At 41.3% G+C, this 26,205-nt stretch overlaps 1 protein-coding gene across 6 annotated transcripts in view; it reads right to left on the reverse strand.

Annotated features, from left to right (window-relative positions):
• The window catches only part of rbks (ribokinase), a 158,722-nt gene that overhangs the window by 68,288 nt on the left and 64,229 nt on the right, over nt 1-26,205 (reverse strand). For all 6 annotated transcript variants that reach the window (XM_043687233.1, XM_043687228.1, XM_043687229.1 and 3 more), the window contains 4 exons: nt 23,175-23,238; nt 22,643-22,705; nt 17,041-17,205; nt 9,780-9,871 (listed from right to left, as the gene is read on the reverse strand). In XM_043687233.1, coding sequence (XP_043543168.1) covers nt 9,780-9,871; nt 17,041-17,205; nt 22,643-22,705; nt 23,175-23,238 — 384 coding nt within the window. The remainder of the gene's footprint in view (nt 1-9,779; nt 9,872-17,040; nt 17,206-22,642; nt 22,706-23,174; nt 23,239-26,205) is intronic.

The raw sequence follows: 26,205 nt of genomic DNA on the forward strand, positions 1-26,205 counted from the left end.
TAGATAGGTTGGGCAGAGTCGTTTTCCTTGAATGGTGATGGCCAGCACGAGGGGACATAGCTTTAAATTGAGGGGTCATAGATATAGGACAGACGTCAGAGGTAGTTTCTTTCCTCAGAGTAGTAGGGGTGTGGAACGCATTGCCTGCGACAATAGTAGACTCGCTAACTTTAAGGGCATTTAAATGGTCATTGGATAGGCATATGGACGAGAATGGAATAGTGTATGCTATATGGGCTTCAGATTGGTTTCAAAAGGTGGCTCAACACTAAGGGCCATAAAAGCCTGCACTACACTGTAATGTTCTATGAGTATTACAGTCTTTCAGTAGATCAGCAGAGGGGACTTGCATACTGCTGACCATCCACACCAGTCCCAGTTCAACAATTGTTCCGCTCTGCTCAGGCTTGCAGCCTGCTGGTCATCCCCACACAGCACTCGCCTCCGGTCCGCTGGCCGTACCCACACAGCCCAAGCATCCAGCCTCCAGCCCACTGGCCATCCCCACAAAACGTGGGGACCCATGGGGATGGCCACAACCAGGACCTTACGATTAATTGTCATACTGCAGGTGACCCCACAGTACTACAGACTCTCGACTCTCTCATACACACACACACACTCTCATACGCTCACACATACACACACACACACACCCACCCACATATAAAGTTGTGCAGTGAATTTGTACTTGCAGAATTACATTTTATTTTGCTCAAAAACTGCATGAATCCAACTAAGATTCTGTAAATCACTTTTTGAGAAACAGAATCAATCAGTCTGAACATTGAGGCACAGACAGCCTCATACAGGGCACCTCACACCTTCAATGCATTATCTGGGCCGACATGGCACCTATTGTTAAAGTGCACTTGAAATGTAACTTTAAAAAAAAATTCGGGGATTTGCACACGAAAGAACTGAAACCAACATGGTCATTCTAAGAGATGAGAGGCTTAAACAATCCAGGTCTTTTTCAATGTAATTTTAGTTGCATCACACTGTAAACTTTTGCTGTAAATTCTGTGTCTTATAATCTTATTCTCCACAACCACCTGATGAAGGAGCAGCGCTCCGAAAGCTACTTCTTCCAAATAAACCTGTTGGACTATAGCCTGGTGTTGTGTGATTTTTAACTTTGTACTCCAAACAGTTCATCTGCATTACTAAATGTAATATCAGAGGATTAAAAAAAAGTCTACCCACTCTGACCTCCAGCATTTGTTGTTTTCAGTACACATTCCAGCTTTTGCATTACTTTGCTCTTTCCAGTTAGCCTACTGTTGCTCACTAGGGATTCTAAGCTGTTCCTCAAAATTTGCTTTCCTCAATTTCAATGAATTGTCTCATATATGCACTTATTCAGATTCTGCTATTTCAGATTTTCTCCTGTATCAGACTTTGTCCCCTGTTGATTCCCATGCAATTGCAGACACATTTATGTCTCCATGGACTTTAGCACAGCCTTCAGAAGGTTCCACATGGAAGATAGTTAAGTTGGGTTAGATCACAAGGAATTCAGGGAGGGCTAGCCAGTTAGATACAAAATTGTCTTGACAGTGCAAAAAAGAGAATGGTGGTAGAGAGTTGTTCCAACTGGAGGCTGTGACCAGCGGTGTGCTGCAAAGATCGGTGCTGGGTCCACTGTTGTTCATTATTTATTAGATTATTTGGATAAAAATACAGGAGGCATGATTGGTAAGTTTGCGGATGACAGCAAAATTGGAGTATAGTGGACAGTGAAGATATTTATCTAAGAATGCAACGGGATCTTATTCAACTGGGCCAGTGGGCTGAGGAATAGCAGATGGAATTTAATTCAGATAAATGCGAGGTATTGCATTTTGGTAAGACAACCAGGGCAGGACTTACACAGTTAGTGGAAGGGCTCTTGGGGAGTGTTAAAAGGAGAAAGTGAGGACTGCGGGAGTGGAGGTTGGGTCGGTGGGGGGTGTGGATCTGACAAGGGAGTCGCGGAGGGAGTGGTCTCTACGGAAACACTCTTGGGGAGTGTTCTCAAACAGGGGGACCAAGGGGTCTAGGTACATAATTGTTTGAAAGTGGTGTCAGTGAGACAGGGTGGTGCATTTGGTATACTTGTCTTCATCGGTGAGAGTATTGAGTACAGGAATTGGGAAGTCATGTTTGGCGAGGCCACATTTGGAATACTATTTACAATTCTGGTCACCTTGCAATAGGAAGGATGTTATTAAACTGGAAAGGGTGCAAAACAAATTTGCAAAGGTGCTACCGAGACTGGCGTGTTTGAGTTATAAGGAGAGGCTGAATTGGCAGAGACGTAGGGGTGACATGGTCGAGGTTTATAAAATCAAGAGAGGCAATAGATAAAGGGTGTATGTGTATTGAACAAGCTGCTAGAGGAAGTAGTACTAGTGAGTACAATTACAACATTTAGAAGGAATTTCGACAGCTACATAGTTAGCATAGGCTTAGAGGAATATGGGCCAAATACAGGCAAATGGGACTAGTTTCTTTGTGACTGGGAGATCATGCCGTACAGATTTGTTACAGTTCTTTGATGAAGTGAAGTGACCAGCAAGGTTTATGAGGGCAGGGCAGTGAACATAATCTATATGTATTACAGTAAGGCCTTTGATAAGGTTCCACATGGCAGGCTGCTCTTGAAGGCTAGATTACATGGAATCCAAGGTGAGCTGGCAAACTGGATACAAAATTGGTTTGATGGTAGGACGCAGAGGGTAATAGTGGAAGGATACTTGTCAGACTGGAGGCTTGTGAGTAGTGGAGTACCTCAGGGGTCAGTGTTGGGTCCATTGCGGTTTGTTACCTATGTCAATGATTTGGATGAGAATGTCCAAGGCATTCATTAATTTGCTGTTGGCACTAAACTGTGCAGCATTGTGGACAGTGAGGAAGGTTATCAGAAATTGCAGCAAGACCTTGACCAGGTGGGGAGTTTATGGAGTTTAGTATGGATAAGTGTGTGGTCTTGCATTTTGAAAAGTCAAATCAAGACAGGAATTTCACGGTGAATGGTAGGGCCTTAAGGAGTGTCATGGAACAGAGGGACCTTGGAGTTCAGGTTCACAGTTCTCTGAAAGTGGTGTCCCAGGTAGACAGGGCAATGATGAAGGCTTTTGGCACACTGGCCCTCATCAATCAGGTCATTGATAATAGAAGTTGGGAAGTTATGTCGCTGTTATCTAGGATGTTGGTGAGACCACGCTTGGAGTATGGCGTTCAGGTTTGGTCACCTTGTTATAGGAAGGATGTTACTAATCTAGAAAGAATGCAGAAGAAATTTACAAGGATATTGTCTGGACTCCATGGTCTGAGTTTTAGGGAGAGGTTGAACAAGCTAGAATGTTTTTTTTTTATAGCATAGGAGACTGAGGGGGAACCTTTTAGAGGTGTATAAGATTATGAGAGGCATGGACAAGGTAAATGCACTCAGTCTTTTTCCCAGGGTTGGGGAATGGAGGACAAGAGGGCATAAAAGGGAACCTGAGAGGCAACTTTCTTACACAGAGGGTGATATGCATATGGAATGAGCTGCCAGCGGAAGTGGTGGAGGCATATACATTAATAACATTTAAAAGGCATTTAGACAAATACATGGATAGGAAAGGATTAGAAGGATATGGACCAGGTGCAGGGAAATGGGGTTTATGGAGGGCAGACATTTTGGTCAGCATAGTCCAATTTGGGTCCAAAAGACATGTCTCCATGCTGTAGGACTCTATGACTTGAGTTCATTTTAAGAAACCTGGTCAGCATGGACAAGTTGGGCCGAAGAGTCTGTTTCCATGTTATGTGCCTCGACGTCTCAAGGCACACTAATGTTGCCACCCAGGAAAGTGCTGTCTCCAAAGACCACCAATGACTGCACGTTGTTCAGCACCTTTCCCGAATCCTCAGGTACTGGAGTAGTGCATGTCCAAAGACAGCAAGACCTGAACGACAGCCCTAGATTTGTGATGACAAGTGACAAGTAGCATTCGTTCCACACATGTGCCAGGCCATGACCATCTTTGAACAAGAGACAATATGTTGACCTTTGGCATTTGATGGTTGCATCATTAAAGGGGGTGAAAGTGAAGACTGCAGATGCTGGAGATCAGAGTCGAAGAGTGTGGTACTGGAAAAGCTGGTCGGGCAGCATCCGGAGGGAGTAGGAGAATCAAGCATAAGCTGATGAAGAGCTAATACTCACACATCGATTCTCCTGCTCCTTGGATGCTGCCTGACCGTCTGTGCTTTTCCAGCACCACCTTCTTTGACTCAGCATCATTGAAGCCCACCTCCCAATCACTATCCCGGGGTTACCATTGATCAAAAATGGAAGTGAACACTGCTGGCCATATAAGTACTGTGATGGAACAAGGTAACTCAAGGCAGCAGCAATGTCATATTAGCACACAGAACATAGAACAATACAGTGCAGAACAGGCCCTTTGGCTCACGATGTTGTGCTGAGGATTAATCCTAATACAAAATATAATAACTTAACCTACACACCCCTCAATTCACTGCTATCCATGTGCATGCCCAGCAGTCGCTTAAATGTCCCTAATGAAATGTAGGGGGTGATGGATTCTCAGGGGAACGTAGCACGAACAGCCAAGTTTCTGGTATTGAGACTGGCTCTAATGCAACAAGGGGTATGTCGACTTCCAAGAGATCAACTGTGTTAGGGGATTCTGTAGTCTGAGGTACAGACAGACATTTCTGTGGCCAGCAGAGAAAAAGCAGAATGGTGTGTTGTTTCCCTGATGTCTCAGAAAGGATGTCTCAGAAAGGGTGCAGAATGTTCTCACAGGAGAGAGGGGCCAGGAAGAGGTCATTGTCCACATTGGAACCAACGATATACCTATCTCTCCTGGGAATATCCTCCCTCAGCACCCTGGAAAAGGTGCAGAGGAGATTTACTAGGATGTTGCCTAATATGGAAGGAATGTCTTACGAGGAAAGGCTGAGGGCCTTGAGGCTGTTCTCATTAGAGAGAAGGTGGAGAGGTGACTTAATAGAGACATACAAGATAATCAGAGGGTTAGATAGGGTAGACGGGGAGAGCCTTTTTCCAAGTATGGGGACAGCAAACACGAGGGGACACAACTTTAAAAACTGAGGGGAGATGGGTATAAATTACATGTCAGAGGTAGTTTCTTTACTCAGAGTAGTAAGGGTATCGAATGCTTTGCCTGCATCGGTAGTAGATTCGCCAAGTTTAAGTGTATTCAAGTCGTCACTGGACAGGCATATGGACGTACATGGAATAGTGTAGGTGGGATGGGCTTCAGATTAGTATGACAGGGCGGCGCAACATCGAGGGCCGAAGGGCCTGTACTGCGCTGTAATGTTCTATGTTCTATGTTTCCTCTACTTTCTGTAGGTTTTACAGAGAAAGAGATACTTATGAAAGACTTTGGTTTTCTCCACTAGTTATCAGTGACTTTGGTCTGGACAAGCAAAGACTAGCTTCATGCATTTTTCTCTCTCCTCCTCTTCCCACCCTTCCCATCAACAAATTTAGATTCAAGATAAGGTTGATGCAATTTTCTAGTCCTGTTTGAAAACCCCAGTATACATGAAAACAGATTTCCTAAATAACTCACAACAAACATAAAACTAACACATGCACAAAAAAAAATGAATTAGAACAGTGAGAAACAGGAAACTGGTAAATAAAAACTTCCCAATCTGGATACACCTTGGCAGAATTGCAAAATAGCTTCATGTAAACTGATTAAATTGACAATGATAACCTGCTGTACCACAGATCATTTAAATTGTGTGCAGATATCCAGAAACTGATGCTGTTGCGAGGAAAACCTGGGAATGATATGCGTTGAGCATCAAAAACGACATAATTGCAGACATATTTTACATATGGTTGGTGATTTTCTAGCAATTGTTATTCTTGGAGAAAGGATTCATATAATGAGAGCAAAGAGGAAGTTGCCTGAAACACTTGAAAACCAGGCTTGGCACAGGCACATGCATGCATGCATCTAGATAGTAATGGTTGGTGTTGTGGCATTTATTGGCAGATTATCAGGACATTCAGCAAACATGTCCTTTATGATGTTACAACATGGAAACAGACAGCCAAACCAAATCTTTTTGTCTCTGTATTTACATCATATTAAAATTAAACTGATGAAGACCCCCAAATAGTCACTTCAATGGATCCTAAACAGACTTTTGAATAACCAATCCCAGCCTTTGCAAGTAATTAATGTCCAGACACAAGTGTTGTACCTTAAACAAAAGGCTTAACTATTTACTAAATATAAAATGACTTTAGTGGAGAGAAAATTAAACAACACGGCAAGCTGACACACGTCTGTGCTTTAAACCCAAAACATTTGTTTTCAGCTCCCATTCACACAAAAGACAGACAAACACAGTTAAGGGATAAATAAAACAGATTACTCAAATAGCTTTCCAGATGCATTGCTTCACAGGCATAAATTTGAATTCCTTGTCTGTTTTATTTGAAACATTGATCAGGTTCACCTTCTCAGTTCACATAGGCAAAGGACAGCAAAACTTCTCACACAGTTTTCTACTCTTCTGGAAGCCGTGTTTGAAAGCTTTCACAGCAGCAGCTCAAAGCCACCTCTCCGAAAACAGTTGTTTAAAAAACAAACTGATTCTTCCAGAGGCCTCAATTGTCATCTAGGGTATCTTCCAGACTTGCCAGAATCAATTCCAAGTAGTGACCTCATTAAGTTCCAGCTTCTACTATTTGTTTAAACACAATGTTCTTCCTAGGTTCACCATGTCTGTTAGAACTTTTAAAAATCAAGGCTCAGCCTGCAATCAGCCTCCAGGTCTGGCCTTACAAATACAGAAAGCTCGTTTAATGTACTCTTTTCATCTTACACATGCTGTCCCAAAACTCACCAGTCATTTCCAGCTCATAATTCAAAATTGATTTAAAACAAAAAGTGTAAAACTGAAAAATGAAATAAATCCAGTGAGGGATCTAACATATATCACACCGCTTATGAGCAATCAAACAGCTAGCTATACATTTCTAAAGGTACACTTCCACCTCTTGGCATATGGAATACATTCAGTTATCAGTAATATACTGTAGGTAACAATTAGGAATTTTGTTGCAAGATGTCATATGCCAATGAAAAATTTACTTATTAAGTGATAAAGTATCAGATTGAAATCAAATCATGAGCTGAATTACACAAATAACTATGTGCAAAGAGAACCCACAACTTGAATGAAATTGATCACCATTCAGAAACTGGTGAATTAGAAATATTTCCATATTCACCAATCTTCAATCCAGCTTTTAAAATCTGTGCAATACAGAAACAGAAAACACTGAAAAAACATTATGGGCTAAAAATGAAAATGCATTTTCCTTCCCAACTCACTTGGCGGTCCCAGTAATCACTTTCTAACAGCGCTGCAGGTGTCATATGAACATACAAACAAGGAACAAGAGTAAGTCACTTGGCCCTTCAGTTCTGTTCTGAAATTCATTAATTTGACAGCTGATCTGACTTACACTGCTACATATCCCAATATTCTTTATCTCCTTGGTAATCAAGAATCTAATCAAGAATATTTCCAAGAATATCTGAAATATTTAAAGATTTTGAATTCAATACCTTTTGAAGAAGCGATTTTCAAAAACTCAAAACCAAAAAAAATTTCCTCTGTCTTAAGTGGGCGACACCTTATTTTTAAGGTATGAGCCCCAGTTCTAGATAACCCCACACAAGAGGAAACATCATTTCCACATTCACCCAGTCAAGTCCTCTTCAGATCACATATGCATCTTCTGGGGTTTAGAAAAAAAACAAGTATAGCTTTCCTCATAAGGCAACTTGCTCATTTGCAGATATTTGTCTTGTAAAACTTATCTAAACTTCTTCCAATGCATTAACATCCTTCTGTAAGTATGATGAATGGACTGCACACAATACTCCAGATGCAGTCTCACCAAAGCCCCGTATAAACACCCTACCCTTGCATTCAATTCTCCTTGCAATAAAACATAATTTTCTATTAGCTTTCTTAAATACTTGCTATCCTGCATACAAACTTTCTACAATTTGTGCACTAGATTTCTCTGTGGGTATACCTACACTCCAAGAACTGTAGTATTTCAGCAAGGAAGTTTATTACATCCTTCTCCAGGACAATTAGAAAGTGGCAATAAATGCTGGACTATAAGCAGCGATTCCCACATCCCACGAACAAAGCAAAAAGATCTGTGCATTTGAAGTTAGCTGTCAATTAAGTTTTCAAACATGGGGATGTAAGTGAGCTGTGAGTTAGTTAGGGTGGAGTGGGAGGTCAGTGGAAGAGACAGAGTAAGTGTTTCCAATTCCTGTGAAGTCATGGGAACATGCTGTTCTTCCCAGATCCATCACAAAAAACTCAAACTTGGGATGCACAACACATATTCACTGCTGGTGCATAATTTCTCAATAATATCCTTCAGTAAGTTGTTATGGACCAAGCCACACCCCCTCAAAATATTTTAAGGTAGCCGAGACTCTAACTTTTTCAGACATTTCGGCACCTCTGCCTTTACAACCTCGCCAAAAAAAACTCAAGGACAAAATAATTTTGTTAAAGGGGCAGCATCATCACAAAGTTATATCACTAGGAGGCCTAACAGAGGATTTATACATCCTTCGGTCATTTAACATAAAAAATTCCATTCTTATGTAACAGTGGAACCAACATCTGCAAAGACTGAGCACAAAGCACCTTGCTGTTAAATTGGCATGTTTTGTGCCTGCTTCATACCCGACAGACAGGACAATGGATCAGTGGGGTCAGGATCATAATCAAAAACATCTTCACAAGTACTTACTAGTCTGCCATACATACTTGGCATTTTCCATTCTATTGTCAGACTTCCAGCATTTATAGCTTTTCCATTCTATCATACCAAAGAATTAGCCTGAATAACATACAAGCTTTAAATGTAAACATGCTGAATGAAATACTAAATGCTGAATATTATTTAATTTAATTAGAATGAATCCTTTGATACCTTACTAGCTGAAGAATCTCTTTCTTAAGAATACTCAAATAGTAAAAATTAAAAGTCAATGGTTGGCATTTCTGGGCTCAATTTGAGAAATGGAAGTCCTTCTCCAATAGTTTCAATTCTGGACTGTTTGTACTAAAATACGAGGTGGAGTCACATACAAAGAGACTTTTAGAAAAGCTCATGAATATGCAAGGAATGGAGGGATATGGATCAAGGGCGGCAGAAAGGATCAATTTAGTTTAGTATCATGTTTGGTACAACATTGTGGACCAAAGGACCCCTTCCTGTGCTGTACAGTTCTATGTTCTAAGATGAGACCAATGTTTTCATTGACATTGATAGTCTCATTGGTACTAAAGAAATACAAAGTTCTTAGAGCAAGATAATATTTGACCCCTGATCAAATTGTGGAACTGGTAAATTGTCAATTAATTGAATAGCTTACATTCTGCATGACGTAATTGAAGATCCACTAAACGTGAGCAAACAAAAGAATTCTTCTGGAATTCTGTCAAAATATATCTCAACCCCAACGTTGGAAGAGGTGATTTTTCCAACTCTAACACAAGCCTTGTGGATTATTAGAGTAATCAGCAATTTGTAAAATGCAATTTTGAACAGTTTTGCCCTTTATTCCTTGCAACTGGCAGAGATGAGTTTAATTTCAGCAACCTAAATGGTTTTAAACCAAGACCTCCAGGGCTGAAAACATAATTAAAGTGCATTATCCTGTGCAAAATAAGATCTATCAACACGGTACCTCAGTCTCATTGCAACAGAAGACATCACTCTCTTTGTAGAACTCGGGATCAAGGTCAGCAACAGCAGGTGCAGGATTGAAGATAGTTTTCACTGCAAGATTTGTAAAAAGGAAAAAAAAATCAATGTATTTTGCAAATGCTTTCCGACCGTGATCCCAAAGCCAGACTGAAAAATTGTTGCGACCTCTTGATGAGAACTCTAAGTGTGGAATTGGGTGGGGGCTTCAAAGGTCGAGGGCTATGAGAGTGGGATAACAGCTGTTATCACTTGGTCAGAGCTCCATGGTAGAAACTGCTGCCCAAAAGCTTGGGATTCCAGAATGATATCCTGCAACCCCCAATTTCAAAGACCAATAATAAATGTTTTGAGAATAATGATTGTGAAATTTGAGCTAGGGTGGTGCACAGATAAGATAATAAATCACAAGTGCTCTGCTCAAGCTGTTGACTGTCACCTGAATACCAAACATGATTTTGAAAGGATGTGTACAGATGAATTACTAAACTGCTGTTGGTGGGAAATGCTATTATTTTAGTGAGTCCAACATCATTCCCAGCATGGAATATCAGCCCATGTAATGAAGCCTTTTTTAAAAAATGTCTTTTGTGAGCTGAAGTTGGAATTGGGAAAGGAAACATATTTTGTACTGGGCAGTAGATAGGGATTGCATTTCTGCAAGAGCAACTGATTGGTTTGGAAGTAAAGATCCTGCCTAATGAAAGATTCCTCTTGCCTTATGAGGGGTTTTCTACAATTTCCAAGCTGGATTTAAAAAAAAAAGTTTCCATTGTATGATGTCCAAAGTATGGTGTTACATTTGTGCTGCTACTGCAAAATATAAGAATTGGATTTGTACTGGATTACTGAGAGAAAGCTATACATGAAACATGCATATCTACTTTTGGCGTTTTTAGTGTTATACAAAGCTATCCCATAAAAGTTGGACTCGACAGAAGCTAGCAATTTCTATTCATTTACTTTGTGGTGTTTTGAAACTAAGCCAAACTCAGAAACCTATGATTCTCAAACCTATTGTCCTTATACTTTTAAGTTAACTAGAGGCTCCAAAACAGTTCCGGAGATCAACAATATAGGGTCGCTGAAGATTGGCCTTTTGACAAACATTTAACAGCATCAATGGCAGGGGGCCCAAATACTTTCTGTCGAAGGAAACTCATCGATGAAACAATTGGGTGACATTTTGTACATAGTGGCAAAATCAGAATTCCCATTAAATATGGGAATAGGAAACCCAGTTCTTGGGTTTCCTATTCCAGTTCTTGGAATAGGAAACCCAGGCAATGATCTAATGGCATCATCACGAGACTGTTAATTTTGAGACGAGAGTATGGTGCTGGAAAAGCACAGGTGGTCAGGTAACAGCCGAGGAGCAGAAGAATAGACATTTCGGACAAGAGGCCCTTCATCTGGAATCGAGGGAGATGATAGCATTCTGGTACTTGGTGGAATTTGAATTCAATAAAAATCTGGAATCGAGACTCTAATGATGATTACGGAACTATTCTCAATTGTTATAAAAACCCATCTGGTTCACTAATGTTCTTTAGGAAGATAATTGCTGTCCTTACCTGGTCTGGCCTACATGTGTCTCCAGACCCACTCTGAACTGCCCTCTGGGCCATTACGGATGGGCAATAAATGCTGGCCTATCCAGCAATACCCATAGCCCATGAATGAATACACTTAAAAAAAAATTAAACAAGTAAAACCTCATTAAAAGCAAAAATATATTGTAAATGCTGGCAATCTGAAACAAACATAGAATGGTGGAGAAATTCAGGTCTGGTGGCATCTGTGGAGAGAGAAACAGTGTTAACATTTTGAGTCTGATATGACTCTTCTTTCGAACTTCTTAGCTCTCCAGCAACCTCTCTGTTTGTTTTAAATAAAACCTGGACCTTCATTCAAAGTTTTAGTGAACTTAAATTGTAAAACCTAGTTCTCCAGCCAAACCTTCCAAAATCCTTTCAGAGTTCACATGCAGATGGTAATTGGGACATTGCCAAGAACGAACTAGCTACATGCAATCTGTAACTTACAAAGATCTTTTGGTAATAGACACGTTAGTATGAGCTGGTTATTTGCAAGGCAACACTTTTGTTGAGAAAGATGCTCTCGGTCATGCTATTCTACAGCTGAAAATGTGTTGCTGGAAAAGCGCAGGTCAGGCAGCATCCAGGGAACAGGAGAATCGATGTTTTGGGCATAAGCCCTTCTTCGGCTTATGCCCGAAACGTCGATTCTCCTGTTCCCTGGATGCTGCCTGACCTGCTGCGCTTTTCCAGCAACACATTTTCAGCTCTGATCTCCAGCATTTGCAGACCTCACTTTTTCCCATGCTATTCTACAGACAAGCATCAGTGCACGAAAACAACCATGGACCCTCAAACATGCAATTTGAACCAGCCTCAACTGCAGTTCTGTCTTGTGCCTTAATTGCACTTTTCATATTCAAATATGCTCCTTGAGAAGGGCCTCAGGGCAAAATAATAAGACTGTAGGGAACACAACCACTCATATGCAAAACAGAATTTCCAAAATGTAAGCGGGGGCGGGGAGAAGACATGGGGCAATAATATGATTATAAAGTAATATTACTGATGATTTCAAATGTGCATTGTGGTGTATAAGATCAAAAGATCCCCTTGAATGATGCTTGTTTTCTAGTTTTGTGCAAGTTGCAGTTTTCTTTAAAAAAATCCCACTGAAAAGTCTGCTGAAATATCTATGGCACCTCCAATATCTATCTCGATCCGACCACATGCTGTTCCTAGAGAAACTTACCATTCAACGGATGTCCGCAGTAAGGCTGGCAGGTCATGAGCCTGCAGCATCTTTACAAGATCACTGGGCGCTCAGAACAGCACTAGCAATTCAAAGCTACCCTGCTCGATTTGCTGAAGATGACGTTCGAGAAGGACAAGATAGAACTGTGATTCTCTGACTGGGACCTCTGGGGTTCTGATTGTGATGATAGTGCAAAGGAGAGGAGTCCTCTGCCCGAAGGATCAGCAGAGGAGATCATGCCACAAGCCCTGTCAGCAGAGTCAGGGAGGTAGCCACAGGTCAGCATCATCATGATGATCTAGACGAACAGCCAGCAGTGTTGAACTTCCCTGCTTCTCTCATCTTCCAGGGTAAGTGCTACACTCTTCTCAGCTACCTCACACTCTCGCTATCTTTGCTACAGCACCCCAGCCCCTAAGTCTCATGTTCTGCCACGCTCACAACTGCCTGCAACACCTTCCTTCGCTCCTCAGCACGTGTAGCCTTGTATGTCCTGTAGCCTTCTTATCCACTCCTTTGGAAAACCTCACCAGCTTTCCCCCACCTGAACTAGCACCAATAGCTGCATATCTCACTTCAGTCTAATTCAATTCCTCCCTCTCTTTCATTAGAGAAAAAACCCACAACGAGGCCAAAAGAGCATGTACTGCTGGACATCTGAGAGTTGTAGTGCAATGAGGAGTCGTGAATATAGACGCCCTCTATATTCAGTATCCCGTCAGAAGCATCCCAGTCTTTTTCTGCAAAGGCCAGAATTCTCTCCTCACAACAGTTGGGGAGCGTAATGTCACTTCAACTCTCAGATGAGCCCGGTGTCTCATTTATTGCATACCATTTCTAACCATCAGCAATGACACCTCTTCTCTTTCATCTTGCAAATACCACCAGCATATCCATCACCTCTGCAGATGTCACTTCAACTCTCAGATGAGCCCTGTGTCTCATTTACTGCATACCATTTCTAACCATCAGCAATGACACCTCTTCTCTCTTTCATCTTGCAAATACCACCAGCATATCCATCACCTCTGCAGTAAAATGGCCAGCTTTCTTTAGAAACCAGTTCCTTGATTTGAGGGGGAGGTTACTGAGGGAAGGCTACATCTTGCACCCTCACAAGCTCACATATTGATAACGGGGAAGGAATGCGAGCAGCAGAAAGCGTGGGTGCACAACCATGTAAGTATGTCACTGCAACAGCCAGCTGAGGAAGAAATAGCTGAGACCTCTGGCATTTGGAGCACTGCCAAAGACCAGATACCTGCTCAGCCTCAGACAGTAAAAGATCTAGTGTGCCAGTAATCAGGCACTTTGTCCAAAAGTACAGGAACAGGAGGCAGCAGGCAAATATGTGGGAAGCAATGGACTCATTGCACAGAGGTTACAGCTAGTCATATGACCATTTGCCTGCCTCCATGAACAGGTCAGCAGTTGCCAAGGAGACTGAGATCCAGCACCCTCAAGGTCTGTTGGAGAAGTACACATACCACACTCCATTGATCCTCAGGACCAAAGTCATGGTGATTGGGGACAGAAAACCTAGTGAGCACTCAGGACATCCTTCCTCAAGGAGGCAGGGTGTTGCTAGGAGGCACCCAGCCAGAGGAGGAGCCACACATAAGGCCTTTCAGAAGTCTCCACTCAGTCCACTCCAAAGATGGGCAGGCTCAGGGCTCTGCCCCGAAACAGATTCTCCTGCTCCTTGGATGCTGCGTAACCTGCTGTGCTTTTCCAGCAAAACACTCGAGTCTGATCTCCAGAATCTGCAGACCTCACTTTCTCCTGGGCTCAATACCTCTACCCACTGTTGTCCTCCAATCCTTGGAAATTAAAGCTAAGGAGGGTCCACTTACCTCTGGCAAGAAGATCCTCAGCATTCCTGGGCCATTTAGATATAAATGTCCCAGAAGTCACAAAAACCAAATGTCCTACAGACCTGTAGGGCTCCACTGCTGGGCAGGTTCCAGAACCAAGGACTGCATTAAACTGAAGTGGGAGTTAGAGGAAAATAAAACTAAAGGCCGCTTTGGTGAGAGGGCAACTGTGCATTATTTGGTACATGTCAGGGTTTTGACCTTTCATTTGGCTCCAGGTGTAACTGCTCCATCACGAAGCATAACCTCATGTCCATACAAGATGTAGGAGAAACTAACAACTGAAGTTGCTGGAGATCAGAGTCGAAGAGTGTGGTGCTGGAAAAGCACAACCAATCAGGCAGCATCTGAGGAGCAGGAGAATCAATGTTTTGGGCATAAGCCCTTCATCACCTCCACCACACAAGGTATACTACAGATTAAAGTCTGTAATGAGAACCTGTTGCAGCATCCGGGCGCAAGAGTAACAACGTATATTCAGGGCAATGGATCCTACTGACCTTTACCTGCCGTGGGTCAAAAGTGTTGGTATGAATGAGTTGGTCACCAATATTTGAAGAAGGGAGGCGCAGATCAAATAGGAGGCTAATGTATTAGGATCAGCACAGATTAACGATGTTCTGTACAACGCATGGGTCTGCATGTAATATTATTTCCCTTTAACAGGGCCTCACAGTGGTGAGTCTTGTAGACCCCTCCCTCAGTTTGGGTCATAGACTAGAAATTTTGCAGCAAATAACTCACCTCCTGACTCCCAAAGCATGTCCACCATCTACAAAGGTGCCAGTCAGGAGTGTGATGGAATACTTCCCATGTGTTTGGATGGGTGCACCTCCACAAAACACTTCAGAAGCTCAACATCTTCCAGAACATAGTAGACCTTTTGATTGGCACCATACGTAATTCACAAATAAAATATCCCTCAAATCTTAATCTGAAGATCTTCCTTTTTGATTGTCGAGTGCGAAGGAATTTTTGAAAATCCATTAAAAGGCACAAAATTACATTTAATAGCATGTGAATCTTCTAACCTTCCTCCAAGTTGCCAATATGCATAGACCAAAGATGTATCAGTATGGCCATACACACTTAAAGTTTTAAACTGTAGATGGAAGTTTATGTGCAATTGCAAAACTCAAACAAATATGTAAAGGTTTTTTGAGAAAGAGGAGGGAAGTCTCACACCTTAGTGCTTTAATGGATTCAGTAATGCCCAGAGTTTTACTAATCTTTGTGCATTTACAGAATTATAGAACTGGTACTATGCAGAAGGAGGAGTAAATAAGCATCATGACCGAGTCGCAATCTCCTGTTTTCTCCCCATACACTTACTCATTATTTTTATTAAATGATTTATTTGAATGTCCTCTTGAATGCCTCAATTGAACCCGCCTCCACCACCTTTCTAGGCACTGCATTCCATCCCTCAACTACTGGCTAAGTGAAAAAGATTTTCCTAATTTGATTCTTGCTTCTTTCAAAACGCTTTACATCTCAGCTGTCTTGTTCTTGTTCCTTTTACGAGTGGGAACAGTTTCACCCGAACTAGTCTATCCAGCCTGCTCATGACTTTGAAAATCTTCATCAGCTATCCTCTTCGACTTCTTCTCTCCAACAGACCAACTTCATAACTGAAGTTCCTCATCCCTGGAACCATTCCTGTAAACCACTTCTGCACTCTCTCCAATGTATTCACACCCATTAATGTACACCCAAACATTTTGCCTAACTAGCAGTACTGCTGCTTTTCGACATGCCTAAATATCATTATCCATAGTTTCTAGAGTTGATTAAACTATTCCAACAGGTTATGCAGCATTGATCATATTGCAGAGTATAACCTCTGCTAATTTAATCAAGAAAGACATGTTGAGAGAACAAAAAATTTGAAGAATGGAGATAAACAAGAACATTCAACAAAATTAAGACACAAGGGAATGAAACATAAACCTTGATGTTCTTTTTGCATTCTTCTAATAGAGACATATTTTATAAATGTTTCTGAAGAGACGAGAGGGCAGAGGCTGAAAAATTAGATGAGAAATGCTGATGGAGTGATTTTAACCACCCACATCTACCATGGGATTGTGCAATTGCAAAATTCAGTTTGCTTCCAGAAATGAAGAATCATAAGTAAATGATCAAATATGGTAACAGTGTTGCTTTTCAGTAATGAGCAGAATGCAAGTTCTGAAAGTTGGTGAAAGGCCTAAATCACTTATTGATCACCATTCTTTGTAATATATTAATCTGAGAAGGTCATACAGTCATAGAGATATACTGCACGGAAACAGACCATTCGGTCCAACTTGTCCATGCTGACAGATATCCCAACCCAGTCTAGTCCCACTTGTCAGCACCTGAGTTAATCTAATGGAATACAGATGCAAAAAATTCAGTTAACTAATGAAATATGTAGGAAAAACTTTTGACTTCTTTTTTGGAAATAACATTGCAATGCACAATACTCACCAATTATAGAAACTGCTGAAGATTTTTGACTTATTGATATACTATCTTTTCAAATCAGAATAAATTAATACACCGTTGAACAATCTATCAAAAAACTGCACCTACCTCCAGCTTTGTGAGCTATTTTCAAGGCTTCTAAAGTGATGGCAGGTCGAATTTCTAACTGACAGACAACCACCTTTGCACAACTGATTACTCTGGAAGCTTTCTCCAAATCTTCCAAATTCAATAACAGGTTCGCACCAGCTATTATAACGATTGCATTCTGTCCTGTAATAGTAGGAAGTAATACAGGTCAAGAGGAATGGCAAGCTGCTTTGAGTTTGGGATCCTTCCTCAAAACATTTATCCACACTCAGGTACAATCCAGGGTCAAAACATCCAGGTCTATTCATTCCATACACACTGGTCTGATAAATGTTACTAAATTTTTCTTTATACAGTATTTGAAATGCGTTGCTTTTTGCTCACAGCAGTAAATTTTACAATACAGAAGGTATAACAATCACACACCATTTTTTAAACAAATAGATTCAAATTTCACGACACAAAACATTGCCTGAAAAATTAGGATGCTGTTGAGTTTACACAGTGAAGTCTCTATAGTACAAACTGACTGTCAATAGACCTTAACTTAGAAATTACAGAATTATGATTACCTTTAAAACACACTTGTGCATAAATAAATACCAATGATAGAGAGTTCTCATACAAGAGATTGTGAATCCAGTGTGAGCCAAATGAATTGCCTCGTTCATTTCTTTGGGTCATCTTGTTGCTTTATCGTTGTGTGAATCCAGCTTCCTTGTACTATCAGGGTTTGTAGTCCAGTTCTCTTTGAAGCCACAAATATTCACCACCCAAACAAAATAAATGAGGGCTTCAGTGGGATGAGTCACAAATAAAACTAGTTAACTTCTCAGATAACTACGTCTCCGTCTGGTCACTAATTCTTTCAATTTTCTTCCATCTTTGTTTGCATTTTCTTACTGCTTTTATCTACCTTCCCCTTATATCCCACGCACTGCCTCTTCCTGACTACAATATACATTTCTTTTCAGTTCTCAAAAAGTCATATCTAATGAGATCTGCTTATTTATTTTAGGAGCTTAATTCAATACCTTAAAACGATTGCTACGAATCACTAAGGACATATCCGAGGATTTACGATATAGGGACAACAAAACCCCTCCCAGCTCCCAAGAATAAACTATATAACACGACTGCCCCATTCTCAGAACCTGTTCAGTCTCTGTATCCCGATTTCCCTTCACCTACTAATGAAAATACTTTACATTACTGACCCATAATGAAGTTCTCAGGATTTAGTCACCATTTTGCTAACTCCTCCTCTCTTTGTACTATTTCAATTGGCCATAAGACAAAGGAGTGGAAGTAAGGCCATTTGGCCCATCAAACTCACTCCGCATTGTTGCTATTGTTCCTGGCTATGCAGGAAAGATTTAAGATGAGTGGGGAAAGATTTAAAAGGGACCTAAGGAGCAACTTTTTCACACAGAGGATGTGTATGTATGGAATGAGCTGCCATAGGAAGTGGTGGAGGCTAGTACTATTACAACATTTAGAAGGCTTCTGGATGGGTATATGAATAGGAAGGGGTTGAAGGGAAATGGATCAAATGCTGGCAAATGGGACGATATTATTTGAGGATATCTGGTCAGCATGGACGAGACGGACCAAAAAGGTCTGTTTCGATGCTGTATATCTCCATGACTTTATAAATTAAAGAGCCTAATCTATTCCATTAATTTTGCCCACACTGAAGCCCTATTCTCCCTCTTTCCCAAACTACCTGATCAGATTTCCTTTGCCAAATCCCCCAAACATCCCAACACTCAGTCCCAAAATTCCTCAGAACCAAACTATTCCAAGGCCCAATCGCTGTCCTGTTCCCCACTACTCAACTCCAAGACCATATCTCAAACCTAACCTTGCAACAACCTGAACTTCTCATCGCAACCTCCGTCTCTGTCTCATGATTCTCCCACAAGTCCAAATTGTAACCCAACATAGATAGGAATGATGATGATTATGATTGTGGTCAAATAAAATTTTGTTTGGTAAAATGCAATCCATCACTTTTGAGACCAAGCCAATCAGAAATTATACTGGAAGCATTTTTCGCCCCGATTGTTTGCTGGTTGAGATTGTATTGGTTCAAAGAATAGCAATCAGAGAGATCCAGCTGGCTCTTGTTGATCATTTGTTCACAACAGTATGACTAAAGAGTCGCAGAGTGACTAAATGTTGTGCTCTGCAAGCGTTCCATAACATTATATCCACAGATAGATAACAAAAATAAGGTCCCTTGAAATCTTACTTCACATTCTGCTGGATTTCGAATAAATTTCTGTAGGGCAAGATAACAGCCAATAATCATCTCCCATTTGTATTAAAAGGCAACAAAGTATTCAAGTTAAAATTATTTGACAGGAGTCATGCTGCTGTGTCACTGCAAATATACAGTAAAGTTATCGAGATCTACAAGAGTGAAACAGGCCCTTCGGTCCACCTTGCCCACGCTGCCCAGTTTTCATAATTTAAACTAGTCCCATTTGCCTGCGTTAGTCTATATTCCTCTGGAGCAATCCCATCAATGTACCTGTCTAAATGTTTCTGAAATAATGAAACTGTACTTAATTCCACCACTACCTCTGGCAGGCCATTCCAAAGATTCACCATCCTGTGCATGAAAAAACAGCTCTCTGGACACTTTTATATCTTTGCCCTCACCTTAAACCTATGCCCTCTAGTTTTAGACTCCCCTACCATGGGGAAAAGCTGTCAACTATCTAACTTATCTAAGCCTCTCATGATTTTAAAAACCTCTAAGATCACCCTTCAGTCTCCTAAACTCCAGTGAGGAAAGAAAGTCCCAGCCTATCCAACTTCTCCTTATAACTCAACCTTTCAAGTCCAGGTAGCATCGTAGTAAAGCTTTCCTGCACTCTTTCTAGGTTAATAATATCCTTTCTATAGTATTGTGTCCAAAATTGCATGCAGTACTCCAAATATGGCCTCACCGATGTCTTGTACAGCTTAACAAAACATCCCAAGGCTCTGACTGACAAAAGCAAGCGTACTGAAAGTCTTCTTCACCACCCTGTCTATCTGTGATTCCATTTTCAAGGAACTATGAACCTGTGCCCCTAGATCTCTTTGTTCTATAATATTCCCCAGGGTCCTATCATTGACTAAATCCTGCCCTAGTTCGTCTTATCAAAATGCAGCATCTTGTATTTTTTGCTTGTTTATTCATTCACAGGATGAGGACATCACTGGCTAGGTAGCATTTGGTGTCCATCTCTAATTGCCCAGGGGCAGTTAAGAGTCAACCACATTGCGGTGGGTCAGGAGTCATATGTAGCCCAGACCAAGTAAGGATGGCAGTTTCCTTCCCTAAAGGGCATTGGTGAATCAGATAGGGTTTTCCAACAATCGACAATGGATTCACGGTCATCATTAAATTCTTAATTCTGGATAATTATTGAATTCAAACTTCACCACCTGCCTTGGAGGTATTCAAACCCATTTCCCCAGAACATTACCTGGCTCTCAATTAACAGTTCAGCGATATCACTAGGCCACTGCCTCACCAACGTATTTATCTAAACTGATCTAAATTAAACTCCATCTGCCATTCCTCAGTCCATTGGCCCAGTTGATCAAGATCTCATTACATTCCCAGATAACCTTCTTCACTGTCCACTATACCAACAATATTGGTGTCATGTGCAAACTTATTAGCCATATCTCAGCCTCACAGCCCCAGGTACCCGGGTTCGATTCCAGCCTCGGGCGATTGTCTGTGTGGAATATGCACATTCTCCCAGTGTCTGCATGGGTGCCCTCCAGGTGCTCCAGTTTCCTCCCACAATCCAAAGATTTGCAGGGTAGGTGAATGGGCCATGCTAAATTGCCCATAGTATTCTGGAGTATGTAGGTTAGGGGTAAAGGTAGAGGAATGGGTTTGGGTGGGACACTGAGGGTCAGTGTGGACTTGGAGGGGCAAACGGCCTGTTTCCACACTGTAGGGATTCTATGAAATTTTAAATTCTTATCAAAATCATTTATATAAATGACTAACAGTGGCTGCAGCACTGATCTCTGTAGCACCTACTAGTCACAGGGCCTCCAGACTGGAAAAACAAACAAACAAACAAACAAACAAACACACACTATCCTCTGTCTTCTACCATCAAACCAACTTTTTATCCAATTGGCTAGCCCTCTTGGTATCCTAATGTGATTAAACCTTACTCAACAACCTAATCATATGATACCTTGGCAAAGGCCATGCTAAAGTCCATGTAGACAATGTCGAGCACACTGCCCTCATCTATTTTCTTGGTCACCCCTTCAAAAAACTCAAGTTCATGAGCCACAATTTCCTATGCACAAAGCCATGCTGACTGTTCCAAAGGAGTCCTTGCCTTTCCAAATGCATGCAAATCTTGTCTCTCAGAATTTTCCCTAACAACTTACCCACCATGGAGTTAGACTCACCAGTCTATAGTTCCCAGGCATTTCCATGCAACCTTTCTTAAATAATGGCATAACATTAGCCACCTTCCAATCTTCAGGCACTTCATTTGTGGCTGTTGGTGACACAAGTATCTCTGCTTGGGACCCTGCAATTTCCTCCCTAGCTTCCCATAAAATCCTAGGATACAATTAATCAAGTCTCAGGGATTTATCTACCTAAATACATTTTAAGACTTTCAGCATCTCCTCTTCTGTAATGTGGACATTCTTCAAGACATTACTATTTATTTTCCCAAGTTCCCCAGCATCCATACTTTTCTTGATGGCAAATACTGACTCGAAATATTTATTTAGGATCACATCCATCTCTTATGGCTCTGCAGATAGATGACTTTGTTGATCTTAATAAAAAATGCAATTCTTTCCATTTTACTCTTTTGCCCTTCATGTACTTGTGGAATCTCCTCAGATTCTCCTTTACCTTATCTGAAAAAGCCATCGTGTGTACCCTTTTAGCCCTCCTGATTACTCTCAAGTGTACCCCAACACCCTCTATAATCCCAGTTAGACAGGTGATATGCTTCCTTTCTTTTCAAGGCCTCAGTACCTCTCGTCTTCCAGGGCTCCCTATTCCCATCAGCCTTACTCTTTACTCAAAATAGGACCATGTTGGCCCTGAACCCTCTAACTTATTTTAGAAAGCCTCCAGGCTACCATACGTCCCTTTGCCTGCAAGCAGCCTCCCTCTATTAACTTTCAAAGTTCCTGTCTAAGACTAAGACTATCTAAATTGGCCTTTCCCCAATTTAGAATTTAACTTGTGAACCAGACATATCCTCTTCCACAGCTATTTTAAAATTAATGGAATTATGGTCACTAGTCCAAAAGTCCATCCCTACTAACACTTCCATCACTTGCCCTGCCCTATTCCCCCATGAGAAGGTCAGGATTTGCCCCTTTTCTAGTCAGGCAATCTATATATATATATTCAGAGAATTTTTTCCGAAAAATACATAACAAATTTCTCTCCATCCAAGCCCTTAACACTTTGGCATGCCCAGTAATCAATATTTACTGCATACTTTTGTATAAAAATAAAGAAAAACTGCACTTGACTAATTTTATCTAGTTCATTCCTGCTTAAAGATTCTTACTAAGTAAGCTGGGAAGAAAGCATAAAATTGTAAATTCTGTGTAGTACCTTCGTCGTTCACCGTAATAGGGGCAACTCCTGTCGATGCTTCATCTGTTTGACCCACATATTCTGTAACAAAAAAAAAATCGACGTGGACGTAATAATTTTCCCAATAATCTTGGAATACACAGAGACTTGATTTGTGTCAAAGCTGTATCCAATCAATAGCGTTTAAGCACAACTGCTTAAAAATTACTTATAATCAGCAGAGCAGGTTCAGACAGAAATCATAGAAATCTTATGGCACTGAAGGAGGCCATTTGGCCCATTGAGCTTGTGCTTAAAATTGTATTACCTAGTGCCCAATCTTCTGCATTGCTCACACACACTTGCACATTATTTTTTGTTCAAATAATAGTCTAAAGCTCTACTGAATGTTTCAATCAAACCTGCCTCTACCATGCTTCCAGGCAATGCAATCCGTAACTACTCATTGAAAAAAGCAGGAACCTGAGAAATGCTCAGCAGGGAATCAGCAATAATTCTGTTGCTGCGTCACAATCTCTCAAATAGATAAGACAATATTTTGAAGTAATACCTGTAGACACGCCATTATTTTTGAAGTTTTCGATGTAATTATCTCCAAATGAATCTTTCCCAACCTGTTTTGTGAGGTAAAAAATGTTTAGGTGATAGCATCTTGAAACTAAACACTTCAGTCCATCTTAATAAAGAAACCATGTTTAGCCTTATTTGTCGTAAGAGATTTTAAATACCTCACATTCTATTGTAAGAGCCTGCTGCAAGTGAAAACATCTTTCAAATCAAAGATGCAAAAGCTTTTGCTAGTAACAGCCTAGCTCCCCTATTCTTCCTTCATTCAGAGGAGCTGTGACAAATGCATTCAGTTTTCATCCACACCTCTGAAATATCATGATAAATCTTTCAAAAAATTAACTGCACTAGCGCATAAGAACTGTTGGGTGTATTCATTTAATATGAAGTATCGTATGTGAGGCTTTCAAAGAAGAATCAACTAAGTGGAATCAATTTGGTTCTATACAGTAGTGATAATGTCACCAGACTAATAATCCAGAACTGCAATGGGAGACTATGGGCATGGGTTTGAATGCCACAATGACAGATTATGAAATTTGAATTCAATAAATAACCATATCAATTATTGTAAAAAATCAATTTGGCTTAATAATGCCCTTTCAGGAAGGAAATCTGCTATCCTTGCTTCATTTGGCATACATATGACAGTGGACCAACCACAATATAGAATCATAGAATCCCTACTGTGTGGAAGTAGGCCATTCATTCCATTGAATCCAAACTGACTCTCTGAAGAGCATCCCACCAGACTCAACCTCCTACCATATCCCTGTAACTCTGCATTTCCCATGGCTAATCCACTAACCTGCACACCTTTGGAATGTGGGAGGAGGTGCTGTGCCTCAAGATTATGCTTGGACTGGTAACAGCGCATGTGGCCAAAACCAGAAAAGATCAGAATGAGGGCAAAGGGAATTAAAGAAAAAGACAACTACAAACTTGTGGATACACTAGAAGATTGAATAACGTTCTGTAAAGAGGCCACCCAGTCTGCATTTGCTGTCCCAATATTAGAAAAATCAACTTTGTGAGCAGTGGATAAATTATAACCAAATAGCTAAGTTTAAAAGTCTAAGGAAATAGTCCAAAATACACAACACTGACAAAGGTCTATCACTTCAAATGCAATCATGCTTTATGATGACGACGACATCATCAACCACTTTGGATGGAAACAGCTCAGTCTAGCTTGCTTCCTAAAGAGTGAACAATGTTTATAATAAAGCTCCTGCTGTTGTTACTTTCGCCTCCAATTGTTTTTTTAAAATTCATTTATAGATTGCAGGTGTTATTGGCTGACCAGCTTTTATCGCCTGGCCCGAGTTACCCTTAAGGTGCTGGTAAGTTGCCTTCTTGAACCGCTGCTAAAAGTCGGCCCACAATGCCACTAGGGAGGGAATTCCAGGATTTTGACCCAATGACAATGAAGGAATGGCAATATATTGCCAAGTCACGATGGTGAATGGCTTGGTGGGGAACTTGCAATCGGTGGTGGTTATCCCACATTTTTGTTGCCCTTGTCCTTCTACATGGAACTGGTCATGGGTTTGGAAGGGGCTGTTGGAGGATCTTTCATGAATTTCTGCAGTGTATCTTGTAGAAAGTACATACTGCTGCTACTGAGCATTGTGGTGTTAAGTTTCTAGAGTGCTGCTGGGGTTGCACTGATCCAGGCAAGTGGAGATTATTGCATCATACCCCTGACTTGAGCCTTGTAGACGGAGGACAGGCTTTGGAGAGTCAACAGGTGAGTAACCTCCTGCAGTATTCCCAGACTCTGACCTGCCCTTTTGGCCACAGTGTTTATGCAGTGGGCACAGCTGACTTTCTGGTCAATGGTAACCCCCAGACGTTGACAATGGGGGCTTCTGTGATGGGAATACTACTGAATGTCAAGGGGCAGTGGTTAGATGATGTCTTAGTGGTGATGGTCAGCTTGGCATTTCTGCGCTGCAAATGTTACTTGCCACTCTTCAGACCAAGTCTGGATATTGTCCAGATTATGTTGCATTTGAACATGGACTGCTTCGGTATATGAGAATTGTCATGAATGGTGCAGAACATTGTGCATTCATCAGCAAATATCCCCATTTCTGATCTTATGATGGAGGGAATGTCATTGATAAAAGCAGCTGAAGATGCTTAGGTCGAGGACACTACCCTGAGGAACTCCTGCAGAGATGTCCTGGAGCTGAGATGACTGAAGTCCAACAACCATGACCATCTTCTTATGTGCTAGCGGGGAGTATGTCCCCAATTTCCATTGATTCCAGTTTTGCTAGGGCTGCTTGATGCCATGCTCTGTCAAATTCAACCTTTATGTCAAGAGCTGACACTCTCACTTCTGGAATTCAGCTCTTTAGTCCATGTTTGAATCAAAGCTGTAATGAGGACAGGAGCTGAGAGTGGCCCTGGCAGAACTCAAACTGGGCGTCACTAAGGCCAGGCAGCATCCGAGGAGCAGGAGAATCGATGTTTCGGGCATAAACCCTTCTTCAAGAATCAGCCCTTTTCCCAGCACCACATTTTTCAACTCTGGTCTCCAGCATCTGCAGTCCTCACTTTCTCCTGGGCGTCACTAAGCAAGTTATTGCAGAGCAGATGCTGCATGATCGCACTAATGATGGTACTTTCTATCATTTTACTGATGATCAAAAATACACTGATGGGAATCGTAATTGGCCAGGTTGGATTGGTCCTGCTTTTTACACAGTGCATACCTGAACAATTTTCCACACTGTTGGGTAAATGCCAGTGTTATAACTGTACGGGAAGAGCTTGGCCGAGGAGTGGCAAGCTCTGTAGCACAAGTCTTCAGTAATATTGCTGGATTGTTGTCAGCGCCCATAGTCTTTGCAGTGCCCAGTGTCTCCAAACCATTTCTTGATATCACATGGAGTGAGTGGAATTGGCTAAAGTCTGGTATCTGTAACACTGAAGACTACTAGAGGAGGCAGAGATGGATCATCCACTTGGCACTTCTGGCTGAAGATTGTGTGAATGCTTCAACT

Source organism: Chiloscyllium plagiosum, chromosome 3 (assembly GCF_004010195.1).
Source record: "Chiloscyllium plagiosum isolate BGI_BamShark_2017 chromosome 3, ASM401019v2, whole genome shotgun sequence".
Lineage (NCBI taxonomy): Eukaryota > Metazoa > Chordata > Chondrichthyes > Orectolobiformes > Hemiscylliidae > Chiloscyllium > Chiloscyllium plagiosum.